The 27,686-nt window shown below is 35.0% G+C and overlaps 2 protein-coding genes across 2 annotated transcripts in view; one reads left to right on the forward strand and one right to left on the reverse strand.

The window, feature by feature from the left end:
• Positions 1-16,857, forward strand: part of INSYN2B (inhibitory synaptic factor family member 2B) — a 28,009-nt gene extending 11,152 nt beyond the window's left edge. The window contains exon 3 of the mRNA XM_026696344.2: positions 16,591-16,857. Coding sequence (XP_026552129.2) covers positions 16,591-16,771 — 181 coding nt within the window. The 3' untranslated portion in view covers positions 16,772-16,857. The remainder of the gene's footprint in view (positions 1-16,590) is intronic.
• DOCK2 (dedicator of cytokinesis 2) overlaps positions 1-27,686 on the reverse strand; it is a 316,322-nt gene that overhangs the window by 187,266 nt on the left and 101,370 nt on the right. Inside the window, exon 27 of the mRNA XM_087924559.1 lies at positions 26,761-26,856. Within this exon, the coding sequence (XP_087780685.1) occupies positions 26,761-26,856 (96 nt within the window). The remainder of the gene's footprint in view (positions 1-26,760; positions 26,857-27,686) is intronic.

Raw genomic sequence — 27,686 nt, forward strand, 5'->3', positions numbered from 1 at the left:
TATCTACCCTGTTTCTCCAACAATACGGCCTCCCCCAATAGGAAGTCCCAGCATGTTTTATAGGCATGAAATGAAATTAAGCCCCTCCCCCCAAATTAAGGCCTATATTAAAACATGAGAAATGGTGGGGGATGGTGGGGGCGGGCTTGCCGTTAGGAAGTACTTTTGTTGCATACCCGGATATGGTGCTGTCTGCATTGACCCCGATACAAAGTGCCCCACCAACACCGAGGTCAACATCCAAGCCGTTGCCGCCTGCCCACCTGAAGATTCAAGGGGGGGGGGGAATTAAGTCACCCCTGAAAAGACGGCCTAGCCATTTTTTCGGGGCTCAAAAAAAATTAAGACCCGGCCTTATTATATGAGAAACACAGTATTTAGGTGGCATATCCACACAATTACTGGTTTCATTTTCCCACAAAGGCTTCAGAAACATTTTTGTACAGCCCAGACAACTGTCCTCACTGTTGTCATCTTTGTCACACAAAGGATTCAATGGGAGAGTGCATATATTAATATTCAGTACATGACATGTCTCATTGTGTCTTCGTCATCCAGGTCATGGTTGTCCCAAAGGTGCTTTTTCAGGAGGCAACTGGACTTTCTTGTTTTTACCTTTTGAAACAAAGAGCTGAAGAAGCTTTTGGATAAGAAGCGAAATGTCTTCAAAAGAAAAAAAAACAAGAAAGTCCAGTTGCCTCCTGATTAAGCAATTAACATTGCTTAATACAATTTAAAACATAAATAATAATTCAGGATACAAAATACAAAAGCTAAAGCTTCTCAGCAATTAACCTCATTAGCAGACTTGCCTGTATCAGACTCTACAAATAAACTATTTTATCTGGAAGGTTTTATAGCCTTCCAGAAGAACAACAAAGTTAGAACCACCTAGCTCTCCAGAGGAAGACTAAACATAGGGCAGGCATCACAACAAAGAAAGCATGTGTATCGGGTCCAACAAAAATGTACTATTTCACTGGGAGTAACCAAAACATGTTTATTTGTCAGATCTATTTGTCAGATTTATTTGTCAGAAACAAGGGGAAACAGGTGGTCCACAAGTAACCTTGTCTTTTGTTATGTATGGCTTTAAATGTGAGAACTATTAACTTTAGCAAGGAGGTGCTACATAATTCACTTTGGTTTACTCAATATTCTGTGCGCTATTGCATTCTGGACCAGTTGACGGTCCCAAACACTTTTGAAGGGCAGTCCCATGTAGAATGCATTGCAGTAATCATGACCAGAAGTGACTTAGATGTGAGCAACTGAAAGCAGAACTTAATAGTGTAGAAACAGGTGTAATTGATGCACAGGATTGCTCTCCTAGTCACAGTCAGTGGCCCCTTATTTGCAGAGCAGGAATGATGTGTTCAGAATGTGGTGTCTTGAGGAGTATTATCCTTTCTAAAGTTATCAAAGGAACTACTCCAAAGCTAGTGGGCTTCAAACCAAGAGCCACTTGTTAGAGTTAATTTTCAATCTGTTCCTCTTCATACAGACCCTTACAGCTTCCAGGCACTGGATAAGTACATGTATAGCCTCACTTGTACAGCCTGGGACACACACATACAGCTGGATATATCAGCATACTAATGATACTTCACTTTGTGGCAATTATGACTTCACCCTGCAGCTTTGTATAGTTGCTAAATTGGAGTGAAGAGAAAAACAAATTTGGAAACCACCCCCTCCTGCCAACATAGCAGCAATCTAGTATCAGACCAATTCCTGTACAACACCAATTAGAATTGGTCTCAAGGAAGGAGGAAAAACATATGTAAAACTGTGTTTCCAATTTCCAGTCCTAGACACTGCTCCAGAAGGATACCAGCATTCAATAATTCTCTAATATGCAATGGTATTAAATACCAATGAAAATTCCAGATATGCCATACTGACCACTCCTACATTCATCCCCACCACAAGCAATGCTGTCTCAATGCTACAACCACCTGAAACCAGAATACAAAGCATCCAAATAATCTATTTCCTTCAAGTGCCTTTGCAGCTGGAAGCCATCCATCCTTTCAGAAACCTTCACTGTAAAATGGAAGATTGAGATTTGGGCAAAAATTGTCCAGTAATATTGAATCCAGGCATGACTTCTTCAGGAGTAACAGTCCACTGCCTCTTTCAAAGCAGGTGAAACTTTCCCTTTCCACAAAGAAGCATTCATTACAGCTAGGATCCAACTGGATCCAATCACGTGGCACCTCCTAGGAAGTATTAACCAGGAGGAATATGGATTTAAAAACACAGATGACAAAACTCATAGCCTTAATGATCCTGTCCATTTCTTCAAGTCCAACAGGTTAAAACTCTTCTCAGATAATTAAGCAAGACTGTACTTCAATCAATTCCCAAGGATCTGCCCAATCAGCATCTAGGTTCAAGCAAATCAAAGCAACATTATTCAGTAGATGCTTGGTTGAACTTCTAGAAGATGATTCTTCTTCTTTGGTTGACCTTAATTAGTTGAACTGAGTAGAAACAATTCTTTTCAACCAGTTCATATGACAGTTACAAAACTAGGTGTCTTATACTGTTAATCCTACCAAGCCTCAATAATCTGTAAAACAAAATAATCTGGATAGCTTTCATATACATATTATTATATACCTGTATATCATAGAAATTTTAAGTTTAATGATACAATTTTGATATAATACTAAGCCTATTTAGTGTTTCAATACTTTTTAAACACAAGTCTTAACCCAAACTTTTATTCGTTTGGAACATATTTATACATGAGTTTTTAAGATGTGGATTAATCTGGCCACAGTTTGTTTCATACATCTGAATAAAATGGGGAAAAAAGAGATAAGTTAAATTGTGTTTTGTTGAAAAATAGAATCAGAAACCAGCATTTCTATATAGGCTTGTTGTAATAAACATAATTTAAATTAGACATTTTGTCCTTTTTGGTGCAATATCAAATTGTAGTTTACTTCAATCTACCAGAAGATGCTTAAAATCTTGGCTTGTAGTATGTTCTACAGAGACAAAGGAGTATTAGAATATGAATATAAATTTAACTACTTTCTGTAATACTAGATCATTATTCAGCTTTCTATCAATGTTTTAAAATATAATCAATGTTCTCTCTACAAAATATTAGCATAGTAATTTTAAAGATAATGTTTAAAAATCCAATATTGAAGACAAAGAGATGATATTACTTTATTATACAGTTCTTATTTTCATATTTAGTCTATACTCAAGATAAGTCAATATCTGCTTATAAAATTAATTTCATAAGACTTATATTTAATTAAAAATGTGTTCCATTATTAATTAAATAACTTTTGAAACAACACTGCTTTCTACTACTTTCTATTTTATATTCTTTTTTTTTTTTTGTAAATTTTATTTGAGTTTTCCCCAAAAAATACAAATAAAACATCTTTTTTGAAAGTAGCGTAATCCCGGGTTATATTTCTTTGTACAGACACAAATTCAATTTCATGCTCATTTTTATGTTCTATTCCATATTTTATTACTGTTTTACATTTTCTGCATAGTTTCTCCCCTCTTTTAATTTTCTCAATTTTATTTTAATTATTTCGTCTCAATTCAAATCATTATATTTATCTATTATCTTTTCTCATTAAACAAAGTTTCTCCTGTAGTTACTGACTCTTTGTGCCTCACAAGCCAGATCTTGTAAAGGAACCATCTCTAAATAAATCTTTTTAGAGAAAGAAAAATGAAAGGCATTTTAGATTTAAGAGAAAAAATAAAATATATTGAAATAGAAAGACACAGATAAAGTGAAGTTGTTAATAAAGGTCTGAAACTAAATGGTATAATCCTAAAGGTGAAAGAAAAGCTTTGAAGTTGAAAGCTATCACAGTTAACCCCTGGCTGAGAGTAAACAATGGATGCCATGTAAGCCATCTGGAAGAAAATAGCTCAGAATTTAGGAAGCAAATAAAATATATGTAGAGAAACAAAAATATATCAAAACATTGCATTAAATGTCTATGCTGAGACATAAACATCTTGGAAGAAAAATATGTTGGGATAAAATGAGAGGAAATACCGGTAATTATAATAATCTCAGGGGTTGTATATACATTGGAAGAAAATCAAAATCAGTTGCATAAAAATTCAGGATGTTATGAACTTTGGATTGATACTAAATGAGCCAAACACTTACCATTGAAGTGACATAAGTGAACTGGGAGTAATGAAATCAAAGACACTGCATTAAGTCTGGATTTATTTAGCTATAATGCCATCATTTACTAAAAAGACAATGAAAAAAAAAGTCAACGAAAGCTGTTGGTACTGGATCAAAAAAGTAAAAGAGCAGGAGCTATGAGTCCAAGATGACCCCAAATTGCACATCAGCTCTGACTGGTGATATATCTCCCCAGGCAGAGTTAAACATGAATAAGCTTCCCCGAACAAGATGCTTTTAAAACCTAGAGTTATTTACCTTTACCAGGGTTGAGCCAAAGCATTTCCCTCCATCCAGATCCCCATAGACTTCAGGCACTGGGAAAGGTCCCTGAAGATAGGCCCATTGTTCTATACAATGATATCTGTGTGAAAGTGCACCCTTATCTTATTTTCCATATGCATTGTGAGATCTTCAGGAATCAAGGCTCTTAAGTTTGATGTTTAGAAGAGTCAACATTTTTTTTCTGCTTTACATCCAACCAGAAGTTTTAAAACAAGCATGACTCCGAAGATTCAGTTTATCCATAACTTTATTTTGTCTCTGGCTGCCTGAAATTTGTTGTAACTGTCTAATTATCCATTCAGAATCTTCTAGGTTTCATGATTTTTTTCCCTCCTACTTTTTATCTGCGTTCACTATTTCTCTTATCCTACTTTGGTTTTGCTCACCTTTGAGACTGAAATGATAAGACTATTGCAGAATTTATTCTTCATTCTTAATGAAATAATTAAATGAGTCTAGAGCCCATAATCTCCACCACACATTTCTTCCAGGCCAGAGAATTAACTTCATAAAACTGCTGGATCTCTATCAGAATGGTCAGACTGCATGGTATAAAGGAGAAAAAGAGCATTCCAGAATTTTCCAGAACATACATGAACTACTAACTGAAGGAAGGAGATCAAAGACGAACAAAACATTTTTATCCATAGTTCTACATATACACATCAACACATATTTTCTGGATTAGTGGCACTGAAGATCAAGAATATAATTACTATCTGAACTAGCCTTTCTTAATTTCTAGTGTACACATATTATTAGACTATGTCTAAATAAAGAATTCATATTTTGATTCACAATCACTGTGAAGTATGTTTCTTTAATTGTTTACAGAGTGAAGCCTGTCCTCCCTTTTCCTTTGAAACGATAATTAAATAAGTCTTGCTCTCTGTTCTAAATCCATTAAATTTGTCCCCATGGTCTATTTAATCCCCCCTAATCCACCTATTCATGCCATCCTATTTCCAAAGTTTTTATTTTATTTCCTCACTTTTCATTTTTAACTTTAAATTATTATTTGCATTAATATATTATTCTCTTTGCTGAAGAGATAGACTGAAGTATTGTTTTCTGCAGCATGATTATCACTTTTCCTTGCTTACGTGGGTAAAATAAATCTGTGTAGTTTTTGAATTTGAATACTTATTTCAGCTAACAATTCCCCATTGCCTGCAATTTTGAGTGAAAATTTAGCTAATTGCTACTTTTTATTAACAGATTAACAGAGTTGAAAGGGACCTTGTAGGTCATCTTCTAGTGCAACCCCCACACCCTAGCAGGAGACCCTACACCATTTCTGACAGATGGCAGTCCAATCTCTTATTGAAAGCTTCCAGTGATGAAGCTCCCACTACCTCCAAAGACAATCTGTTCCATTGGTTGATTGTTCTCACTGTCAGAAAATTTCTCCTTACTTCTAGATTGAATCTCTTCTTGATCAGTTTCCATCCATTATTCCTTATCTGGCCTTCAGGTTCCTTGGAAAATAGCTTGACCCTCTCCCTTCTGTGGCAGCCCCTCAAATACTGAAACACTGCTATCATGTCTCCCCTGGTCCTTCTCTTCATTAAACTAGCCATACCAAGTACCTGCAACCATTCATTGTATGTTTTAGCTTCCAGTCCCCTAACCATTTTGGTTGCTCTTCTTTGCACTTTTTCTAGATCTCAACATCTTTTTTATAGTGTGGTGACCAAAACTATTATTGATTGCCATCACTTCTTATTGATTGCCATCACTTCTTAACAATTATAGATTATATATTATCTTCCTTCTGTAGTTGTTTTGTAAGTCACAATGAAAAAAATCACAATATCTCTGTCTAAAAATATGTATATATCTGCAGTATTGGAAAATATTTTGGTTATGATTGATAGCCGTGGCATTTTATCCCCACTGAACTTTGCTTTAGTTACCTTACTCTGACAGCCTTAACATCATGTAGGAGATGCATCATGTGCACTTGATGCTTTCCCTTTAAAATAAAAATCTATATAGGAAAAACACTATTGCTCCAAAATCTGTCAACCCTGAAAATTAATCCAAGGCTTTTCCTGGTTCATTTGGTCTCTCATTTATAGCACGAAAAATATTCTAGAGCAAAAACCAACTTTCATTAAAGTGATTGGTCCCTTTCTATCTGAGACTCCCTGTGTTTTTAATTATCTTCTTTATTGTCCCCAACCATTTATACTGCTTCTCCTCATTAGGCTTACAGGTCAGCCAGATAGTTGGTACCATTTAGGTCAATTTTAAATCACATGTTTAATGATTACTGGGGGAATTTGTGTTCTGTTGTGACAGCAGTTATTTAGTAACCCAAAAAGGTGATATTGCAAGCTTCAGTCTGCAAATAATAAGTAAATGTAGATTGTTAACTCTTTCTTCTGGAGTAAATGCTTCAAAAGGAAATAATCAAACTAGGGAGTTTTTTAAAGGAAACAATCAAGAATGGATACTGATTACTTACATTTGTTTGTTTACAAAATATAGTTAAAATAAACAAATATAACCAAAAATGTGCATAACATTACTATAACCCTAATTAACAAAGACTAGCCAAACTGTCATACCATGAAGATATATTGATAAGTCTCAGTCTATATTTGCAGTATGACATTTGACTAGCTAACTTAATTATCTTAACTCAGACTTAATTATCTGAGTTTGGGTTGCAGAAATAGCATATTAAGGGATGTTTCTCTCAGGGAAAATCCTTAAGAGGTTTTCTTTTCTTTTTCTTTAACCTTAGAACAGCCTCTCAAATATATTGGTGACCTCATTCATTCCATACATAAACAAGTTGATCAAACAGCAAAACTGGCTAAACATGTGAGATATTTATAGTTTAAGAGAAAGAACTGCTTCATTTAAATATATTTATTTGACTAATCAATCAAGGATGTCTGCAAGGTATGGTCAAAGAATCAAGAGGGTAGCCATGGAGATTCAATACATATAAAAATTAGCATGACTTCCATCACACTGTTGCAATTGCCATCTTGACTTTTTTTCCACATGTCGTATAGTGGGTATAATGAATCGTGGTTACTAAACTACTACAACAGTAGTCCCAAAAGGTGGCAACTTAAGGAAAATATTCTATAACACGATTGAGAAAACCTTGCCCTATATTTTAAATTTTACTGCTGGCTGTAGTTACAGCCCTGTGGTGGAATGTGGTCTGGATTCCTGAGCGGGAGGGGCTATATTCCAGAAGGCAAAGTGGCAGCAGAGCTTGAAAAGACTGGTAGGGATTCCTCCCAAAGGTTTGTTCCAGTCTAGCAATTCTCAGAGTATATCTGTAATTATGCAAATAATTGCTTTCATTTGGCAAGATTTCTATCTACAAGTAAGAAACAATAAATAAATATTAAATGCTATTCAGAAGTAACTCATATTTTTTAAACAGTTGTTTATTACATTTTTAATGCTGCCCATCTCCTCTACAAGATGAACCATTTTCTTGGTTGCTGGGGATGCCTGACAAATTCATAATTAGATGATCTAACAAGCATAGGTGTGTGCTTTTTCAAAAACAAAAAAAAATCCTTCAGAACTGTTGTGCTTCTGTGTGTAATGGGTAGATTAAGCTGGTAATTTTGGGAGCAGGAAGCAAATCTTAGCAATAAGTAAACATCCCCGGGATTTCATCCGAAGTTATTTAACAGACACAAAATCCTACAAAAATAATTAGTTATCTCTTTATTATTTAACTTTGGATTGATGTTAACATGATTCATCTAGTTAAATTCTCTCTGTACCATTTTGAAATTACAAGGTCAATATTTCCATTGGAACAAAACCGGCATATAGTTTTCTGTTGAATCACATTAATGAGAAGAGAAAGAAAATACCCTTAAGACTTGCAATTGTGCTTACCATAAACATAAGGGAGAATTTGCCATCTAATTAGCTTCAGAGGGGCAGTAAGTAAGAATTGTTAAGGATGTTAAATGTAATATTTGTAGAAAGCAGAAAAGTTGGCTTGGGCACATTTTTAATTAAGAAATTGTGCTCAGTGTGTGTATGTTTGTTTCTGTAGATATTTAATAGCCAGCAGTATTCAGATTACATTAACCCAATAAATATACAGAGGAAAGACATGATTAGTTAAGATTAAAGCAACTGCAAATACAAGAAGAGATCTGTTTCCTGAAATTTACAACTTTTTTAATTACCTCAAAGTGAAAACCTAGTTCACTACTTCTCAGATTTCTAGATCCTAAATTAAATTGTGGGTTCACGTTGCTTTTCTATCAGAAAAACAGGAATAGCAACCTGAACTCCACAACTACATGCTGTCATGCCCCTGGTGGAGACTGACTCTGAGGGAGAGGAGGAACAGCGACAGGGAGTGGAAGTGTGGCTCTGGAGGTTGTGGAGGAGACTGGGGAAGGGCAGAGGCCAGCTGGGCAGTCAGAGAAAGACTCAGGCCCATCCCCTCTCCATCCTAGGGCACGCAGGGAGAAGAGGATAAGGGAGAGGCATGAATGGCGTGGTCTATGGGGGAGGAAAGGGCCTTGATCCTCTTCATGGGCTGCAGGTGTGAGAACTGCATAAGAGCTTGGACCTGTGTCTGGCAAATGCTGGAGACAAAGCATGTTTTATTTTGGTTTGAGGTTATCTTGGTTGGTGTCCTTTGAACAGACTGTGCCTTGTTTTCTCCTTGAATTTGGTAAATACATCTTCTGTTCTGTTGTGGAAATTTCTTCATTGTAGTTTGTTTCGTTTTTATTTTCACCTCTATCTGCTCATTAAATTTGGACTGTACTGCTTTCTTTTGAAGATTATTTTCGAGTACAATTTATCTCCAACTGAGAATTATTGAACAGTGGAGCCAAGTTGGAGGCATTAAAGGACATTTATTTATGTTTTAGATTTTGTTATGTTTGTGGGTCATCACACATGCAATCCCACCTCTGAAGTTCATGAAGCCCCATAGACAAAAAATAATAGTATAATATCCTGTCATTTTTCAGGCAGAAATGAAAGAAAAAAAATTCTAAAAGAGTTCTCAAAAATCCTAGGGGAAAAAAAAATCAAAACTCCTGGCACGCCCCATATTTGCAACATTAGCCAACACACTATAGTCCTTGACTATATTAAGTGTGGTCCTTGAGCCCCCTGACATTACTCACCACTATAATAAAATGTAAGTGTGTGTGAAGTAGCATAAGAATCATAATTCACCACACTCAAGGCCTTTAAAAGTCAAGGTTCTGTTCTCCATGTTGGCCAAATAACTTTTTCTAAGAAAAATGAACATTGCTATTGGACTTTTTCCATTTTAACTCATGCTGGCAGCATTTCTTATTCCAGGTGGAAAATCTGAAGATTTTTTTTTTCCAAATGCTCCTTCTGGACCTGTGATCTAGACCCTGACTGAAGAATTCAAATCAATGGGAACAATTTAAAATGGTTTGAGGAGGAAGAAAGGGAGATGCACTGGGATAACATTTATTGATAGAACAAAGATTCACTCTTACCTAGTTCAGAAGCAATTTATGAATATTGTTAAGAATTATATACATGAGCTTTATATATATTCATATATTTTCCAACATCAGAAGTATATGAAACAAAAGGGGCATGGAATTGTGATGGGTCAGACACGACTTTGTAACAACAGCACTATGAATGAAAAGTCTGAAATGAACGAATTGCGTCCAGATTCCAGCTACTAAGCCTTACAGAACACAGTGCTATCTCCCTCTCTCTCTCTCTCTCTCTCTCTCTCTCTATCATTTATCTACCTACTTACCTACCTACCTACCTGTATCTATCAGCTATCTTAGTTAAATGAGGTACAAACTTATCTATTTCCATAGTTTATACATTACTAACCAAATATATACTAATATATATAGCAGTCTGTATAATTAATTCAGCTTCATTGTTTATGAACTTGATAAAATTTACACAGATATTCCAGAGCATATCTCTATTGTTATTATGGTGAAACATTTTTGGCATTTGTGCATATCTCTGCTTAATATACACACTTGTCCAAAGTAGCTTTCCAATCTTGCCATTTCTGCATTAATTTTAAATCTGGGTTTCAGCTTTCTGAATTCTAGTATATATTGCAATTTGAACATTCATGTATATTCAGAAAGTCCGATATTTATTACTTTAATAGTCTCATGAATTTCTCAGTATACCTAATGCATAGTGGATAATATACACTGTTGATTTATGAATATAAAATATAAAGAGACATACTCTTTTGTAGTTTATAGTGATGGTATATCAGGGATATAAAAATTTTTAGGCAGAGAGTGTGTCAGGATTAAAAGCGAAACAGAATTTGGTTTTCTCTGCATCAGATCATGCTGGACTATGTTCCATCATACTAAAAGTTAGAATTTGGTGAATAACTTTTGGAGATTTTCAAAATTTGAATTCCAAATATTGTTCCTTATTTCATGCTGCTCTGAATTTTTTAACTGCATCATTCAAGCTCAGCACCCAACACTGTTCTTTCATCAAGAGAAAGGCTTGATTCTTGTTTTAATTTGGGACTTTTGTGTCCCAACATCCCAACATATCAGACTAACAGTATGAGACAGTATCCCTTAGATTATGTTGTTCTAACATATAAAAATTAGGGTTTAAAGATTCTCAATGGAAATCTAATTTTAAAATGAAGCATTGATAGTTTACATTGGGTAATCTAAAGAGCCTTCTGCAAAAATGTCCAAAGTTGCTAATTATATTATAGATTTAGTAACTTCAAATTAAAAATTTACCAAACACACAATGAATCTTATAGTTTATTATATGAACATATATAATGATAAACACCATCTAGCCTTGGATCACCCATTATCACTCACGACTGGGGCAATATACAAAGCAAAACTCAAAGGTCATCATTGAATAAAAGCAACAAAGCAACAACAGTGACAATAAGAACATTTTTATACATGAACAAAGCTGACCCACAAGGAATGTCAAGGCTACCTCTTAAAATGGAAATGTTTCATACGGATAATTGTTTTATTTGTGTATTTTAAAGTCATACAATAGGAGGCTATTTTAAGACCATCCTGAAATATACAATTTAATAAACAATAAAGTCACAATGAAAAATCTGCCAGCAGCAGCAGCATCACCTCTTTTAATTAAAATGCAACAAAAAGGTTATGCCAAACAGCTGTATCAGAGCCAATGCAAAATCTCCCTTAATAGCAAAGCTGTATTCAGTATGAATATCTATATAACATATTTACAGCATGTGTTTGAACATAACATTATTACAATTATTCCGCTTTTTTGAGCAAGGATTCCTTGGCTTCAGATATACTTACAGTGCAATTCTATACATATCAGCTGAAAAGTAAATCTCATTAAGTTCAATGGGGCTTAGATCCAATGAGGTTTATTCCCAGCAGATACAGAATTGTTGCTTCTTAAATGCAATCTTAAGCATATGTATTCTAAATTGTTCCATTAAATGGAATGGGGCCTTCAATAGTGCTACTCTTGAGAAAGAAAACACTCAGACAGATAGAACTAAAAAGGTATTTAGCTGCAGCATTTTTACTTTGCCTTCATACAATAAAACGGCAAAGAGAAAGTAACTAGTAGCATTAGATATATTATGTCCATCAATAAAGCATACATTCCATTGCTTTTGCTTTTCATTATAATTCCTTATTAAGGAATTCCAAACTGCCACTACCATTCTTTGTTTATGACACTGATTTATTTATACTGGGGAATAATCCTTGAACATATTTCTTGGTTGCTTTGGTACAAACAGGATATTTAAACTGTGCCATATTTTATTCTGTTATTCTTTTCACTTGTGTTGTTTTTTGAGCTGGGGGAATTTAATGGTTATTTGTCAGCATTTTAATCACACAATGTATGTTTTAATTTCTGTTATATTACCTTCAATGTAAGCTATGAAGAAACCAGTGATGAAAAATAGTAAATTCTGGAAAGCCCAACCTTAATCCTAGCATTAACTTCCCACATTAAAATCCTTTATCAATGTTCTCTATGTCAAGGAACATTTTCTTTTGGCATACAACTCCCAATCATGCAATATTTCCCATAAACTAATAATAAAACTGTTCCGTTATAAAACAACTTATAATATCTCATCTGGGCCATCTAGAAAATTCGACAGAAGAATCAACAGTCATCCTAACTCATTTCAAACTTTTTATCAATTTATTATTTTTTATAAATACTATTTTTATAAATTTATAAATATTATTTTAATAAAAATTCAAGGCAGCAATCATACATAATACTCCTTTGTTCACATATTTTCTCATAGCAAAAACCTGCAAGGGGGTTTGGCTTAGAGAGCAACTAGCGCAAAGTCACCCAGCTGACTTTCACAGCAAAGGCATAACTAGAACTACAATCTCCCAATTTTTAGCTTGATACCTTAACCACCGGCTCAAACTCAAACTGGCTCTCCTAATGTAATCAAATATTGTAATCCACCAAGAATGGCTTTACTATGAAATGGGGAGCTATGTAAATATGATTAATAAATAAATAAAATAAATGGCAAGCCCTCTCAGTCTTTAAAATAGCTTCACCTTTTATACCAGATGTTAAAAAGAGCTTTGGCCTTGCTGATAATCCAACCGAAAATGTGGGTCTTTCAATTTTCCAACTCTGTTTTAGAAAGTGTTGCTTTATTAAAAGATTTTGTGCACGCTCATTCCCTTTATAATGGAAGTACTAATCATAATTAAACTAATCTACAACTTGCCAAAAGAGGAGAATAGAAGATTAACAATCCTATCCAATTTATTTCTACTAGGACTGTCACATAATTAAAGAATTCTTAGTTGCTCATATGTTTTAGATTGATTCCTTGATCAATAATATTTGCATATAAACAAAATCTAAATGCAGCTGAGATTTTGGGATGTTGAAGGAAGTTAAAAGAACTTCTGATTTAATTCAATGGACAAATGTTACCATTTCATTCAAGGAAAGGCTAACTTTCTTATTTTTTTATTTCATTTCTTATTAAATGTGGGCCACCACTGCCAAAGAACCTGCCAAATAAACAAATGGATCCTTAAATCATAGTCCTGCTGATTAGATTTGCCCTCAGCAATTAAAACTGTCCCTTACCAGTTAATCTACTATAGTATTAATTGATTAATTTCCTAATTAAACCTTGCACATATATTTCTACAGTTGTACATCATTTTAACTTAGTGCCTTATAAGCAGAACACTCACTGCATAAAGAGAAAACTAGGCAGAACTAAACTATACAATACAACAGTTTTAACTTTTGTTGTAAAGCAATCCTTGATTTAACTAAAAAAATAAACAAAACTTATGAAACATCTTTGTACCATATATCATATGACAATTAGCTTCCCTGGTTGCTGGCCTGCTTCTGGTTGTAATTCAATTTGTTGGACATCACTCTTAAAGCCCTGCAAGGCATGGGTCCAGTCTACCTGAGGAACTGTCTCACCCTGGCCCACCCCAGCGCTGACAAGGTAGGCTTACTGTGTATCCCATCATTCAAGGAATTTCAGCTGGTGGGATCCAGGAGAAAAGCTTTCTCTGTTGTGGCTCCTGCCCTCTGGAACATCTTAGCTTTGGAGATGAGATTAGCTCCCATCCTCCTTACATTTTCTAAGAATTTATGACCTGGCTTGTCAGGTGGCTTGGGACCTAATGGCAGAGCTTCAGACTGGAGGTGATTGACTTATTAAAATTCAACCTCACCTACCCCTGTGTGTCTGGCAACCCTACTTTACCATCTTCTGTCCATACTTTTAACTGTTCATGTTTTTTATCTGCTGTGTTTTTTTAGAATGGATTTAATGTTTTTGTTGTTTTTATGTTGTAAGCCCTCCAGAATCATTGGATATAAAATGGGTGGCAAATAAATTTTATAAATAAAATTTATACATGACGCAATTTTAAAGGATTACAAAAGAATTCATAATTCTGGGTTAGAACAAAGGTCTCTATATTGTCATGCTTTGTTTTTAATCATGGAACACAGGATAACTCTACAAAGCTTAGAAATAGAGTAGGAAGGGAAAATTGGAAGTCTAAAAAATCTTTCAGTCAGTCTAGAGGCATCTCCTAATAATTCACAGAATTCAGGACATCTAATCAATGATGTGCAGAACTTCAGGGATGTGAATCTCATATTAATGCTAGTTCTTTATTGCCTTTCTGGGGTGAGGCACAGTTGTTTCTCATCACTCAAGGTTTTTTTAATGTTAACAACTTATTTATACCACAACAGAGCTTTTTAATTAATCTTACTTTTGCAGTCGACTGGCTGTTTAAATTACTTGCTTAGTTACTGTTTGCTCACATATGCTAAGACTTCTGCCTTTTTCCTCTAAATCTCTTAGATATTGAAGAATTTAAGCCTTACCACAAGGAAGGGGCTTATGCTCAGAGTTCCCATTGTCCAAGCACCTCACATCTCCTTCACAAGTATTCTAAATCTCATCTTCATTGATTTGGAGAGCTTCTAAAACTATGAGTAATATTTTGGAGTAAGGGGAAGTTCAATTGTATAAACACAAATTTTGTGTATTGTCATATGTAACCCATAATATAATAATAGAAAGTAGAAACACTAATAGAAAATACAAATCCATAATAATCTCATAACTCAATTATTAATCATAAGGAAGGAAAACAGCCCTTTGGGATATTTTGTGGAAACATTTTTTTTATGCTGGATCCTGTTGAAAATATAATATTCAGGAAAGAAATAACATGGAGTTTATAATGGTTTTCTTTCTGAACTGTGTCCTTTATTTTGTTTTTCCAAGAAGAAGTACAAAGTATATTTATTGTAGGAAGCAAGAAGATACTTATAAATCAAAGGATTTATATAACCCTACTATCCTGTTTTTATTATAGCCAGTCAAATATTTCTTGAAAAGCCCTAAGTAAGAACTGAAGAAGCTTCTTGGATAAGAAGCAAAATATTTCAAAAGAAAAAAAAACAAGAAAGTCTTTTGGAAAAAGCAATTCAGGGACAATTATGACTGGATGATTGAGAATCTCCATAGACATCTCTTGGAAAACTCACAAGTAGATCATGAGTTTCCAATTTCCATAAGTTGCATTTCTTAACAATTTATATTAAGATCATCTTGTCTTAAAGATTCTATTCTATGAAAGGAATGTTTCTAGCATTTGTATGTTTTAGGTATTATTAAGTTGGAGTACAAGGTTTAATTAATGTATGTGTTAAATTAAGTCAAAATATTACAATTCTGAAGTATTAGCTTGGGGGAAAGCCTACCAAATCAATTTTCTATATCTTTTTGGTGCATATTGCAATATTAATCAACTAAGTAGGTGTTTCCAATTATTCTGAAACTGATTATTTAAAAAATAATTTTAAAGTACAAGCATTTAAAAGTTTAACAAAAGAAAGTGTATTCTATCCTTTTTAAGATTAATCTAGGAGAAAATACCTTTCTTAACAGGTAAGCATTGGACATAGATAAAAGAAAGATGTAGCTTCAAAAATATTTTAAAAGGAATAAATTTGCTTTGGTTTAATGAATTAAAAGTACTTTAATGGGGTTGAAGACCTGTTGATTACATTACCGTTTGTTTACAGCTGCATAAAATACTTCGAGAGAGTGCTTATTAAAAATAAAATATAATCTCAACATGGGAAATAATCAGTCTTGAGTTCTGTCAAAAAAATTATACATTCTAACAAAATCGCATCACTCCTAAAAGAAAAATGCATTTTATGTAACTGTTTCCTTTATTTTTAAACAAGGGTTAGCAATCTTGATGCTGCTGATTAACATGAAATAAAGCATATAGAAGATTAATCTTAAAGTGTTTATTTTTACATTTTTCTAAAATATTTCACTACAGCAGGCATTTTAATCTGTCAGATTTACTAGAATATAGGACAAATTTTGCATTAATTGTGAGTGGATTGGTATAAAATGAACCGTTACTGATTCCTCTCAGAAAGAAAAGCAATTCTACATTCCATGTTTAGAACTATGGACAATACAAATTGCAGTTATGATTTCCAGTCACCAAATTAATTGTTTTCTAACTTCAAAACTAGCTTCGAAACTCACAAAAACCTTTTTTTTTCCTGGTTTCATTATATAGCGTAGAATATGACTTCAGGCAACAAGAAGAAAGATTTCACCAAGTTTTGAAAGCACTGGATCAAGTGGAAGAGAGCCCTGTTTTGGTGACACTGCAAAGACAGCCATCTGATCATCCAGTTCCTGAGAAACAGGAAATAAGAAGAAAGGCGAAGAAAAAGAAATGCTTTTGGTGGATTTGAAAACCTTAAAAGATGGTATCAAACTTGAGATTTAGTCTAAATCACTCTTGGCCCATCGTGAATAGACTTTACATGTATGATCCTCATCTTCTCATATGCTCTGATTTTCTTTTTCATTTATTGATTTGCAGTATTTCTGCTTTGCCATGATTCTAATGTTGGGATGCAAAACTAAGGGCAGCTAGGCAGTAAGGGAAATATCAGAGCATGAGGTCCATTCAGGAAAATAAACATTTATTTTAATGCAGTAGGAACCAGATGGACAGTATTATTGCGGGGTTGTGGCAGTGGTGGTGTTGGTAGATACTTTGGTCAGAAATATGCCTTTTCTAAATCCATATAGAGCTTAATCTAAAAAGTTAAAACTCATACAGTGTAATGAGAAAACCACTGACTTGGTATTCAGTTCAAACTATTCTGAAACAGAGGACAAGCAGGCCAGTAAAATGAAACTTTACCTTTCCTTCTTTCCATAACTTCCTTACCAAATAATTCTGTCATCTGAACATAACACGAGTGTGATGGAAATAGGAATTTGTTTAGCCAACTTGATTCAGGATTTTCTGGAGCTGATAGGCTTCTGTTTATAGTTATTTTTTAATAGCTTTGTTCCCTGACAAATTGCTTTATAGCAATTCTGTATCGATTGTACCAAAGTGCACCTAACATTTTTTTCATTATGTATTTGTTTTAAATAATCAAAGAAAGCAGTCAACAAAAACATTGAGACAGCAAATATGTTAAAATTATTAGCTCCAGATTAAGTACCAAATTTTATTAGAGAAAACATGGCTTTGGGGTAAAAACCCTATATAACTGTAGGAATACATCTCAGTCAAAGCACTCCTTTCAAACAAAAGGTGTTGAACTATTAATACTTATAAATTTTGTTTCAAAAAAACTTAATCTAAAATTAGTGTACAGGTAGTCCTCAATTTATGACCCCAATTGAGCACAAAATTTATGTTGTTCAGTGAAAAATTTGTTGAGTGAATTTTGCCCCATTTTTCAACTTTTCTTGCTTTTTTTTCCGCGTTGATTAAGTGAATCACTGCAGTTGTTAAATTAGTAACACAGTTGTTAAGTGAATCTGGTTTCCCAATTGACTTTGCATGTCAGAAGATCGCAAAAGGGGATCACATGAGCCAGGGACACTGCAACCATCATAAATGTGAGTCAGTTGCCAAGCATCCAAATGAAATCACATAGCCATGGGGATGCTACAAAGGTCATAAGTGTGAAAAATGGTCATAAATCACTGTTTTCAGTGCAGTTGTAACTTCGAATGATCACTAAACAAAATGTTGTAAGTTGATAACTACCTGTACTATATTTTACTAGGAAGAACAACAATAAAGGATTATAAAATAAAGTGTATTATTAAGAGAGTCATCCCAGACTTTAAGAAACTCAGGGAGATTCTTGACAAAAGCATTTACTTAAGACACAGTCTCTTTGATTTGAGGTACAACAAAGTTCAGTCACTTTAGAAGAAAAAGTTTTGCAAACTTTCTTAACATGAGAGATTCCAATTTGTCTCCTCTTTAGAGGAGGTCTTATATTCTAAAGGGAAAAAAAAGATCTAACTCATGAATTTTGAGTCACATGAAAATGAACAGAAATCAAAAATTGAAATCAACCAACACACAATAATATAGTATTGGTTTTTGATTTGTTCATTAAATATACAGCAAGATTCCTAATTCCTCCAGGCGACATTTCTTCAGAAATGGTTATCTGGAAGGAAGACAGAACTGGTAAACTTGTATCCTTGTCTTTTCATTCATTGGTGGGAGGTGGGGTGGGGCGGCTGAGATCAAAACCTCCAGTTCATAGAAAAGGGGTTCTTCCTACAATATATATCTTTTCTAGATCTCATTCAATAAGTGGAAACATGGAAGCAATTTGTTTGTTGAAAATTTCATGAACAGGAAATGGAAGGGTTCATTACATATTTCTATATAAATTGAAAAATAGCTTTATTTTATTATTATAGTTAACTAGGCACAATATACTGTATATATAACTATCTGAAAGCCAAAAAAGAGTAAGTTCAAATTCTGAATATTTATAATATAGCAGATTATCAACAATACTAGCAATTTTAAATCAGACAGAGAAAGACATCCATGGTTTTCATGAACGATATTTCTTAGCTTACACCAAGAGTTTAAATCAAAATGTGGTTTCCAAATAGTTGGGCTAAATAATGTCAACATTTAATCTATTTTACAACCTGCTTATCATGAAAATACTGCGTATAATTCTGTGAAATGAAATATTTTTAAAGGACTAGAAAATTTCATTAAGTGCAAGCTCCAAAATACTGAAATAACTGGCAGCCGCGAGACTCGAGTTATTGATGTGCCTCTAGTAAAGGTAAGGGTGTTTATTCCAGCATTTTACCAAAGCTGTACTTATTGAAATAGTGGATCATTTTCACAGGCCCAAATCCTAATAACTGAGGAACTAGATGAAAGAAATCCCATAATTTTCAGCAGTCTGTTATCATGACTGGCATTCAGCTTCAAATTACAACCCATCAGTTCCTATTGTCTATCCTTCAGTCCATAAAGGGGAATACTGGCATTCTAATCAAGATGAGGCAGCCTTATAATCCGAATTTAAATTTCTTTGCTGGATCTAGTCTTATCCTATAAGCCAAACAGAATATAGAGCAAAAAAGAAAAAAGGAAGAAAAATGATGCTTTGTTTGATTTGTAACAGCAATCTCTTTTAATAGTGGAAGAGAACCGTCTACCTCTTTCTTTCCCTTGATCAGCCTTGAGAAAGATGGACAAGAAAGCCACCTATTAATGAGACAGACTCAACACCTTGCTGAGGCATTTCTTTAAAAAAATGCCTTGCTGTTAAAATTGAAAATGAAATACATGGGGAAAAAACCTGATCTAGTTTAACCCAGCAGAGCAAGTATATTAGTAGGTGCGAGCTGTCAGAAGAAATTTTAGGAAGGGGAAAAATTAGGCTCCTTAGCAATTTAAGAGTTATTGACATCATATTTATTGCTCAGTATTGAAAAGCAGTCCTTTTCTTTCTTTTTAAAAAGTGCTGATAGCAAAGAAGTCAGTACTGAGGAGGATATCAGTGCATATCCAGAAGACCTTAATAGTAAGACTGCATAAACCTACTACCAGGTATGGGTTTCAGTAACACTAGCTGTATTCAACTTATGATATGCTATGAAAACATGGGGAAAGAGTAAGGAGGAGGAACATTTGTAAAATATTGTATAGCACACATTGCATATTCTGAACTTACTGTACTTGAAATTACTTTGCTCAGCAGAAAACATTATTTTGTAGGAAGAAAACTGGATGAATAAAATGGTCTTCTTTGAACCACATCTTCAATAAAATGATTATTCCCATGGTACAATAAATACCTTCTCCTTTTACTCACAGCCACAACTCTTGATAAATAGACAGCAGACTCTAATATAAATTACTTTCCTGATGAACTGTACTAATCAGATATAATGTTTTGTATATTTCTAGATTCTTTTACTGGCATAATCTCTTTTGCAATAAATTGACATATTTTCTTCTGTCTCAGGACTCAATAATTTCTTCTTTCTCAGGACTCAATAATTTAAGAGCTATGTTTACCGTGATTGAAGTTATGCAATTATTCCAATTAGGGTGAAGATTCAACAGCTATTTTCCTAACAAGTCTTTCTCCTTATCAGTTTTTACAAGACATGATGAAAATTCCATTTCAGGAAGGCATTCTTTAGGTGCAAGGCAGCTAAGCTTTTCAGAAATGCTCCTTTTATTTCATAATGTTGAAAATCCTCATGCAGAAAACTGAATCACCTGAACACCTGTTTACAGATCTGCATCAAGAGTCAGTCCTCCTGCCTTTCACAGCCTGTTCAGTGACCATCTGGACCAAGTAGCTGTGATGAGAGTTTCTTTTTAATTCTATCTCATTCTCTTTGTTTTTTCTTCTTGAAGGAGCAACAGTAAATTAATGGGCTCAAAAAGCCTTTTGTAAGGGAAAAGGAACTCAAATGAGAAAGCAGAATAAGTTCAGCAGCAAAGGAGAACCTCGGACAAATGTGTTCCCCTATCTGAACATTTATCTGAGAGTAAATACCATTGAATTCAGTGGGGCTGCATTTGCAGAAAGCATTGTTAGGACTCCCCTGTCTTCTACAGCATGACTATGCATCTTATAAACACAAGTAGATTTTTAAAAATCCTTTCAAGTTAACATATGAGATGATTTGTCAAATTTGCAGTTTCTTGGAAATGCTCTCCCAGTGCCACAGTGTTTACAAATTGCAAAGTTCTTTAAAATTGCAATTTTTTAAGGCAGGTTCCAATATTTTGCTGCCTACATAGGAGCATCTAAACCATTGAAATATAATTTTCTGTACACATTCACCCAGGGGTGGGTTTCTACTGGTTCTGTCCACCTCTGTAGAACCGGTAGTTCTGAAGAGCAGCAGACATAGAACCGGTTCTAAGCCTGCTGCTGTTTTGCCCACCTGCCCGCCTGGGCTCTTACCTGACCTTTATTTCCTGCTTTTTCAACTGCAGCTGCTTTGCGCGACACAGCTGCAGTTGAAAAAGCAGGAAAAAAGGGCTTTTCCAACAGCTGTGTATTGCATGCAGCGCTGCTCAGCTGTCCAGGCAGCTCAGCAAGTTGTAAATTGCACTCGTGCGACTCGCATGACCGGTAGTTATAGCAGTCAGATCCCATCCCTGCATTCACCTCCCTACTCAAGCAGTTATCACTTATCTTCAAGTATGTTAAGTGATTCCTTAAAAGTATTTGGAAAGAGTTCCAAATACACTTTGGAAAAAATTAAATGCAAAGGGCAAGTGAACAGACTTACATCAAAGAAAGGAACTATAATTGTTTTCTTATCCAACCAGCTTCAGGTATCTGAAAAGGTCTAGTCATAGATTTTTTACTTTCCTTATTTTACTAAAACTGATAAGCAACTGGAATATATGTATTTCCTTTAGATAATTTGTACATTGTTGGCTAACCCATGACATTTCAGAGCATAAAATAACTGGAAGCTGATTACTCAGCAGAGTTTATCTGTCAGAATCTAAAGCACAATTACAATTGGCATAAGGCAACAAAGCAATCCAACAAGATTTCTTATTTCAATGTCCTTACTTAGCAAATTCTCTGAATTCCATTAGCCACTGGCTTAAAATCAAAACAATTGTAGAGTCATACAAGACTTTCATTCCTGAATTTGGCTCTTTCCAATCAATTCTAGATATTTCTAAGCATGGCCAAATTTAGGGATAGTCCATCCAGGTGACCAATCATGGCAATGTATTCAGCGTATGCATTGCGAGCTCTTGATTGCAAGTGGTAGGATTCTTCCAGTTTCCCTACCAGTTCGGTGATTGCACACTTCACATGTGCACACACCTAATGCATGTGTGCAAGCAACTTTCCAAACACCACCTCAGGCTTTGCTGTGCCAATCAGCTGAGAGGATAAAGAACATAAAAGCACAGGGGAAGGTGGGAGGACCAATCTTGTGCTTTTCTTTTCTTTCTCCTCTCAGCTGATTGTCAGAGCTTTTTTTACTACCGGTTCTGTCTGAACCAGGCCAAACAGGTGGCATTTCACCATTGCTCTTGACCCAGCCATTCTAGGTCAAGAGCAGATAATCCCAACTGGACAACAAATTTATCTTTGTTTGTTAAGCTGCTAATAGTGGCTGCCCCGATTCTGCATTTGCACCTTTTGCTATTACTAATATTGCTAGTATTATTATTATTACTCAAACAGCAATACTGTATTGTTTACATGAATATAAAATAATGTATAAATAATTCTTGCGTAGTCAAAAACATATTGATTAACATACATCCTGGTGTCTTATATATTATTCTCTCATCACACCTCATGCTGAATGTCATAGGATTTTTCCCATAGGTAGCTTTTATCAGCAGGCAACAAAATTCATGTGCACTAATACTGGATGGCATGAGTTTTGTCTAGTCTGCAAAGGGCCAGAATATCCTTAAACAGTATTTGCATTTTTCTGATACACAGATTAGCATTGTGATTTGATGTATACAACCCAATGCGTCATTCTAAAATCCAGAAATAATTCCTTTGTGCAAGTAAAAAAAGGGGATTTAAGACAACGAGGCTACAGAAAAAGGCATCAGAGTTAATCTTCATATTATAAACATGATATAAAGAAGTGAAATCAATTTTTCTAGGTTAGGCATTTCCACCTTGGATAAATGGAAAAGGTGAAGCATTACCCAATTTGTCAGGCCATATTTAAGCAGAAGACCTTGAATGCCACACAGATAAGATGTCATAAAACGGTGATTCTAAAAATTATGAAAACAGAAGCAACTGAAAGGAGTTAAAGATGACTAAAAGACACATTGACTACAATGTTACATACCTAATGAATAGTTTAAGACAGTTGCCTTTGATTTAGTTGTCTCCAGATTCATTAAATTACAACTCCCATTATCACAGACAATAAAATTTTGGGGCTATCTTGGCTTGAAATGATGAGTTTAGTGCAGAGGCACCAAGTTGGAAAATATCCCATTAAAAGAATATGTAAGCAAAAGTGCACAAAGATGAGAAATGACATTTGTGGAAAGTGTATCCAATACAATGTTCATTATGCATGACACCTTTCCTAGTATCAGTGGAATGCTAAGTGGTGCTGACAACTCAAAATTGTGAATGAGAGCAAAATGCAGCCTAAGCCAAAATATCATGACCTAGAAAAGCAACCTAGCTGGACCATTTGAAGCAACCACTGGACACTTTAGATGAACATCATTTATTCCTTTATTTATAGTACCCCTTTTATTTCATGAAAGCACAGACATCTCCACTGAAAAGAAGGGGAGGCCTAAAACAGATCTCTAAAGTGCAGCTGTTGACATTATTCAAGGAGATGTAATAGCTTTGGGCAGATTTCAACAAATCACCTTCACAGTTCTCCTGAGTCATTCTCCCACTAAATATTAGCTACTTGACTCAAGCCCAGTTCTGTCTCTTGAGTTAGCAGGCTTATTGCAATAATCATGGCTCTTATACTTGATATTGAAGTACGGCATTATTGTTACTGATGAAGTTACTGACTTTAGTGAACTTTCAGTAAATTCAGAAAAAAAAATCCTTTTGTTAACTTCCTTCTTGCACACCACTTATTTGTATATCAAAGGTTTGAAAGAAGGTGAGATTATTTTCCACTTTAATTTGGAATACTGCCAAGACATCTCAGAGGAAATTCTTATTCTCTACAGGTAACCAAACAAGAGGCATTTTAGAAAGACTTAGCCACCATCTGGAACAAGGTCAGAGATTATGCAAAGCTTTAGCATGGTCAGAAAGGGTTTTCCTTACTCTTTGACTATTCATTTCTGAAAAGTGGCTATTTTCTTGTTTCACATCTTAGATAACTAGATGGCTAAAACATATGAGGAGTAGCTTTTGCACATGTATTTTTTTAAAGGAGGAATGACATAACTAAAGAAACCAATTGAACTGTCCTTCAGAAGTGGGATTAATTTGCATGAAAACATTTTAAATTATGTAGATATTAAGGGAATTTAATAATCAAATGTAGGAAAACAAAGCTGAGGCTTGACAGATCCTTTTTACCAAAGCATTCACAGATTACATTAATAATATATGTTATTACATTAATAATACATGTCATGCACTGCTTGAAATCTAACATACAATGAAAAGCAGACATTAACTCAGTTGGAATCACACTGACATCATGATGGTGCCAGAAGACAAAGGCAATAGTTTGGTAGCCATGGTCACAATAGCTGCCAAAAATAAATATAAGGGATATGTAAATGGAATTGTATTCAGAACAAATCTGACATAAAACAGCTCTTGTGAAAACAATATTCAGAGATAAGTCAATATCAACTGAGATACTGTTTATAGCAAATAAATTTTAAGAAGTATCTATATTTGCAAACTGACAACCTGAAAGAACTCTTATGGCATTTCTGGATCCCTTCATAAGTGGATTACTGCATTCCTGTCAAACAGGCAACAAATAGTAAAAATAGGGAGTGCTATATCAAACCCTGCTCCAGTTTACAGTGGTGTCCCCTAAGACAGCGTTCTAGGATCCACTCTATATAAATGGCCTTTGCAATCACCTTATAAGCAACTGCATCCTCTTTGCGGATGATGTAAAACTATTCAAAACCACCGAGAATGCTACTGTTCTTCAAAGTGACCTTGATTATGTGTCTGAATGGTCAAACATTTGGCAACTTCAAATCTCGACCACAAATGTTCTGTCCTACACATTGGTAAAAAAAGTCAGTACACCAAATACAAGCTTGGCGGATATGACCTCATTGATGACCCTTACTCTGTCAAGGACCTCGAAATATTCCTATCTAATAATATATCTAGAACTCATTGTAACAGCATTGCCAAAAAGGGTTTAGGAGTTGTAAATCTAATCTTATGAAGTTTCACGTCTGGAAATATTGAACTGCTAACTAGGGCATACAAAACCTTTGCTAGACCAATACTTGAACACAGCTCATCAGTCTGGAATCTGCACTGTATATCAGACATGAATCCAATTGAGCGAGTTCAGAAGAATTTCACTAGAAGAGTACTATACTCCTCTGCTCACAACAGAATACCCTATATCACCAGGCTTGAAATTTTGGGCTTGGCAATCTTGAACTAGGTCACCTACAGTTGGACTTAAGCATAGTACACAAAATTATCTGCTACAATGTCCTACCAGTCAATGACTACTTCAGCTAAAGCCGCAACAATACAAGAGCACACAACAGATACAAACTCAATGTTAACCGCTCCAAAGTTGATTGCAGAAAGTACAACTTCGGCAACAGAGTGGTGAATGCCTGGAATACACTACCTGACTCTGTTGTTACATCCTCAAACCCCCACTCTTTTAACCTCAAACTATCCACAATTGACCACACCCCATTCCTAAGAGGTCTGTAAGGGGTGTGCATAAGTGCACCATCGTGCCTCCCATCCCTGTCCTATTGTCCCCATTTATTCATATCTATTTCCTGTATTCTTACTCATGTTTATACTTATACCTATTATCTTGTAAGTGATTGACAAATCAAATAAATAAATCAATAAAAATATACTGTCAGACCGGTCATTTTCTATACTTGAATATCTCAACACTGTAGAAATGGTTCATCGAAAACAGAAAAGGAAAAAAAATGGAGTATTTTTTGTCCCAGTAATGCTTTTGTGTTTCAAAGTATCAAGCTTACTGAAAATTATTTCATCTTCAAAATGTGTATCTCCTGCTTCCATAAAATGATTGGTTGTCAAGCCTTAATGACACACTTATCCAAGTGGCTCTTAGTCAACTGCATTTTGCTGTTAGGAATGCTTTCTGCTTTCTCTCAGCTGAAGAAACCAAGAATGAGGATCTACCCAGATTTTGTGGTCTACTTTTGACATAGATATGTCAGCACTCACTCTTGGCACCACACTACTTCTTATATCAGAAAACATATGACTCCATCTAGGTATTTGAGCCAGTAGATACTTTGGAGATGGATTTGTTAAACTTATTTAAACTGCTTTCTTCATCAAAATAACGTTGGCTGTTCATTATAATTTTCATTTTGTAAAACACAAACAGAAAGACAAACCAAACCAATTTGTAAACTACAATTGACAACAATTGTAAACTATAATAGGAAATGAAAGAGATTCTGTCTCCTAACTATATGTATCTTCAGTAATGCTAGCTTTGGAGAGAGAAAGTTTGCTTGGGGAAAGTTTCCAATGCCAAAATAAAGAGACATTTTTTAGACCTCTCTTTCCTGTAGATGGTGAAAGTCCACTAAAGGGCCCTGCCTTTAAAGACAAATTTTCTCTGCCTGACTGCTTTGCATCTCTCACTGGTGATGCTTCTATGCACATCATACCCCAAGCCCTGGTAGTAAAGTACATTTACAAAATCAACAACTCACGATTAAGGGGTCATCTCTTCCCATTCTAATGACAGTCTTGTTAATGGTGCGCAGCAACTGGACCATTATTTCTTGTGTATGCTGATAGGTTGATGCCTGCAAAAAAATAATCCTTTTCAAGATAATAAAGAATAATCTACAAATAAAATAAATGTGTAGACTTAATCCATATCATATGAACATAATATTTAGCAGCATGGAAAAAACTAATCATACACACACTGCTACCTTATATAGTAATGCAATTTGACACTTAAGAAGATTCATGCTCACCTTGTTCAAAAGCATGTTCAACATAATCATGTCCTTGACATATTCTCCATTCAAGGAGGAATTTTTTCTTTGTTTATTTGTTTTAGATTTTCTTCTCATAGTGAAATAGTCAAAGATGCAACACATGTTGCCATATCATCTGCATCAGCTCCACACAGTCCAAGTACAATATAAACCCATGCTGGAAGTGACACGCAGAGCCATTTCTGCCGGCATGCAAGCTGTCGCCTGGAACTGATCTACTGCACATGCGCGCGTGCTTCCCGCCAGCCAGCTGATTGTTAGGTATCTGCCGTGCATGCGCAGGGGGCAGGGCACATGCAGGAGGTCATATGTGCATATGCTGAGACATGCAGTATGCACAGAGGGGTCACGTGTGCATGTGCAGGGGGCAGAGGGTCGCACGTGCATTGCATTATGGGTGCAGGCACTCATGTGCGCGTGTGCTCGCACAAGCACTTTTGGCACGCGATGATGAAAAAGTTAGACATCACTTATATATACTATTGAATATCTGCAATAGTCAAACCCACAGAATTATTCCCAAAGGTGCTTTTTCAAGACACAACTGGAATTTTTTGCTTTTCTTCTAAGATGTTTCAATTCTCATTCAAGAAGCTTCTTCAGCTCTGACTGGATGGTGGGGAATGGGA

The sequence above is a fragment of the Pseudonaja textilis genome, chromosome 2 (assembly GCF_049901715.1).
Source record: "Pseudonaja textilis isolate UNSWEBS1 chromosome 2, rPseTex1.2, whole genome shotgun sequence".
NCBI lineage: Eukaryota > Metazoa > Chordata > Lepidosauria > Squamata > Elapidae > Pseudonaja > Pseudonaja textilis.